Genomic DNA, 2,914 nt, shown 5'->3' with positions numbered 1-2,914 from the left:
TTTTATGTTTTATTATACAAATTTAGAGCTACCTCCCCGATTAAGTACAGGATTCTTTTAAACAAAAAACAAGGCATGCAGCTCTCAACTTCTCAAAGTACATGGAGTATCATTTAGCAGGAATCGCTCAAAATCCCTGAAATAGCCATTTCCAGCATGCTACCTCTTTCCAGGCTCCTGTACAGCTTTTACATCTTTTTAGCCAGTGATATGGAGAGTAGGCACTCTAACCAGAGACTGGAAGACTGCCTCCAAGTGCCACAGCCTGAGCTCAGGTCACACAGGGACAGCAGCAGAGTATGGCAGGATGAATGGACCCAGGCATTTTGTTTTAACCTGTATTAGAATTCATGTTTATTACTATTTCTCTTAAAACTTTCTATTTAATTCTGTACTCCAAGAGCGGGTTGTGTATTATTCTATCCATTGCCAATCAACAGAATAGTTTTCTCTTAAATTGTTAAGCTATAGCTTCTTGTGGGATGTGGTGATAAATGCCTATAATCCCAGCACTACAGAGGCAGAGGCAGTTGGATCTCTGAGGCCAGCCTGGTCCCAGAGTGAGTTCTAGGAGAGCCAGGGTTACACAGAGACACCCTGTCCCAATTTAAAAAACAAACAAACAAAAGTCAAGGTCACCCTCAGGTACACAGTGACCCCAAGATTAGCCTGCATTACATAAACCCTGTTTATCCAGCTCTCACACACGCAAAAATATAGCTTCCTTTTCCATAATTACAAACAACAATGCAGATAACTTAGATGTCTTTAGGATTACTTCCTGAGGGTAAGTTCCTAGATACAGAATTTATCAAAGGTGAAAAAATGAATTTGAGTATGGCAGTAAATTTCTTCATTAAAGAAATTTAACATAAGGAGTCTGAATTGGGTTACTCAAAGAGTAATATTAAAAATATTCAGGCTCTCACAATTGCAATTTAGGTCAGAACCAATGATGTACCAGGTCTCCCTGCTGGTGCCTCAGGAACACCCACACTTACCATGCATGATGGCAGTTCTGACAGGAAATCCTGGAACAAGAGATTTCATGTAATAATAGGGCAATAAATAATTCAGCTAGAAACCTAACTTTGTTATTGATCAGTGGTAATTTAAGAGCCACATCGAAGTTAGCAGAGAATATAATGGGAGTCTAGGATAGAGTTTCTAACCACAGAGAAAAGAAAGAACTATAACTTTCTCCTTCCATGTACCAGCTGTTTCTTATTAGAGATTCCAAGCTGGCTGTCCATATTTAAACTTACTTTTGTTGTGAGACGATTCACTGACGTGTTCTGTCAGATAATCCAGCAATCCGTCAAATATTTCCAGGAGATTCTTGATAGATTCTTTATTCCCTTTCACTATGTTCTCTCCTGAGCACAGAAGACACAGACTTTAAGACATTTAACGAAGAGACCAGAAAGCTTCATAAACCTTGACATGAATATATATGAGGGCTGTTTGGGAACACAGGTGTAAGCTAATTTAGGAAAAGCAATGGTAAACTATCAAAAACATCTAGTTCCTGTTGTCTGCCTGTGTCTGAAGAAACACGGGGTAGGGGAGCCTGCATGTGGTATTTAATCATGCACTGGAGTGAGTCTTTTCCTAGCAGCTGAGTAAATGTCCCCAAGGAACATCCTCTGAGAGATACCCACCAAAACAGGAAAGAGCAGGAACTTTACAGTAGCTAGTCAAGGAGTGGGAGGAGGAGGGCTAAGGCCCCTGCTTTTCAAGGCTGGCTGGGAAAAGTTACAGCAAGACAAAATGGACAACTTGTCAGCCGCTTTCATCAGGAACCTCCACTCACGGCTATTTACTGGGTAAAGGTCGAACCATGTTATTCCTTTCTTGAGACAGGATCCCAAGTATCCCAAACTGGTCACAAACTTTCTACGCAGTAAGGGATGACCGTCAATCCCTCCTCCTCCTGCCTCCACCTCCCAAATCTGGAATTACTGCCATGTATCAGCATGCCTGGTTTAAGATGGCACTGGAGAGCAAAGGCCTGCTCCCCCGCATGCTAAGCAGTCTCCCAGTGATTTATACCTCTAGCTCTCAGAAGTTAGTCTTTGGAAAGGCTCTAGCACAACACCTGGCCATAAAAGACCACAGATAAACGTTAAGTTGGAATGCTGAATAGAAGTGGGCTGGTGAAACAGGTAAGCCTGATTTGTTTAAAATCATCTAAAATGGACTCTAATCAATATCAAGTCTGGATGGAACTCATTTTCCTGGACTGTCCATCCTTTGGAAAATTATGTCTATCATTCAAAAAAAAAAAAAAAAAAAAAAAAAAAAAAAAAAGCAAACTTGAAATCTAGTTTTTGGAATCCAGCCCATTTATTTTAACCATGACATAAAACAAACCAAATCCAGAACTCTGATGTTTTCCACTGCTGCTAGTAAAAACAGACAGAGTTTGACAGGCTTTTTAATTTTTAAAATAACACACCAAAACCATGTTTTCAAGTGCTGTGTTCTTCTGGCTTAAAATATGTAATTGTGTCCCAAGGGCATACCCAGACTTCTCGGTTTCCAGGATGGGGAGCGTAAGATGCCAACCCAGCAGCTGGATCGTCAGCAGAGTGCAGAGCTTTGTGGTGGGAGCAAGGGCTTTAGAAGAGCTCTAAGTGGTTAAAAGCTGCTCTGCGGTCAGCCTGAAGAGGTAAGCAGACCTTCAACTTCTCACTGCTGTGCTACCAGGGCGGCTCTATACTAAAAACCTTTACAAATAGGTGTTTTTATAACCTTGCTCCAGCATGTTTAGAGAGCACAAACACCAAGCTATTCACAGAAACCTGGACCTACAATCCCCACACTAAAGGGACTGCGACAGGAGCACTGCTAGGAGTCTGAGGCCAGCCTGGGCTACTGCCATAGGAGGACTGCTAGGAGTCTGAGGCCAGCC

General features: G+C 41.8%; 1 protein-coding gene across 3 annotated transcripts in view; it reads right to left on the bottom strand.

Moving 5' to 3' along the window:
* Cep95 (centrosomal protein 95) overlaps positions 1-2,914 on the bottom strand; it is a 31,826-nt gene that overhangs the window by 22,647 nt on the left and 6,265 nt on the right. For 2 of the 3 annotated variants that reach the window (XM_031352214.1, XM_031352216.1), the window contains 2 exons: positions 1,266-1,376; positions 1,002-1,031 (listed from right to left, as the gene is read on the bottom strand). In XM_031352214.1, coding sequence (XP_031208074.1) covers positions 1,002-1,031; positions 1,266-1,376 — 141 coding nt within the window. The remainder of the gene's footprint in view (positions 1-1,001; positions 1,032-1,265; positions 1,377-2,914) is intronic. The other variant, XM_031352215.1, reaches the window with a different exon arrangement.

This window comes from Mastomys coucha, unplaced genomic scaffold (genome assembly GCF_008632895.1).
Source record: "Mastomys coucha isolate ucsf_1 unplaced genomic scaffold, UCSF_Mcou_1 pScaffold5, whole genome shotgun sequence".
Lineage (NCBI taxonomy): Eukaryota > Metazoa > Chordata > Mammalia > Rodentia > Muridae > Mastomys > Mastomys coucha.
This window is presented reverse-complemented; position numbering and strand designations above follow the sequence as displayed.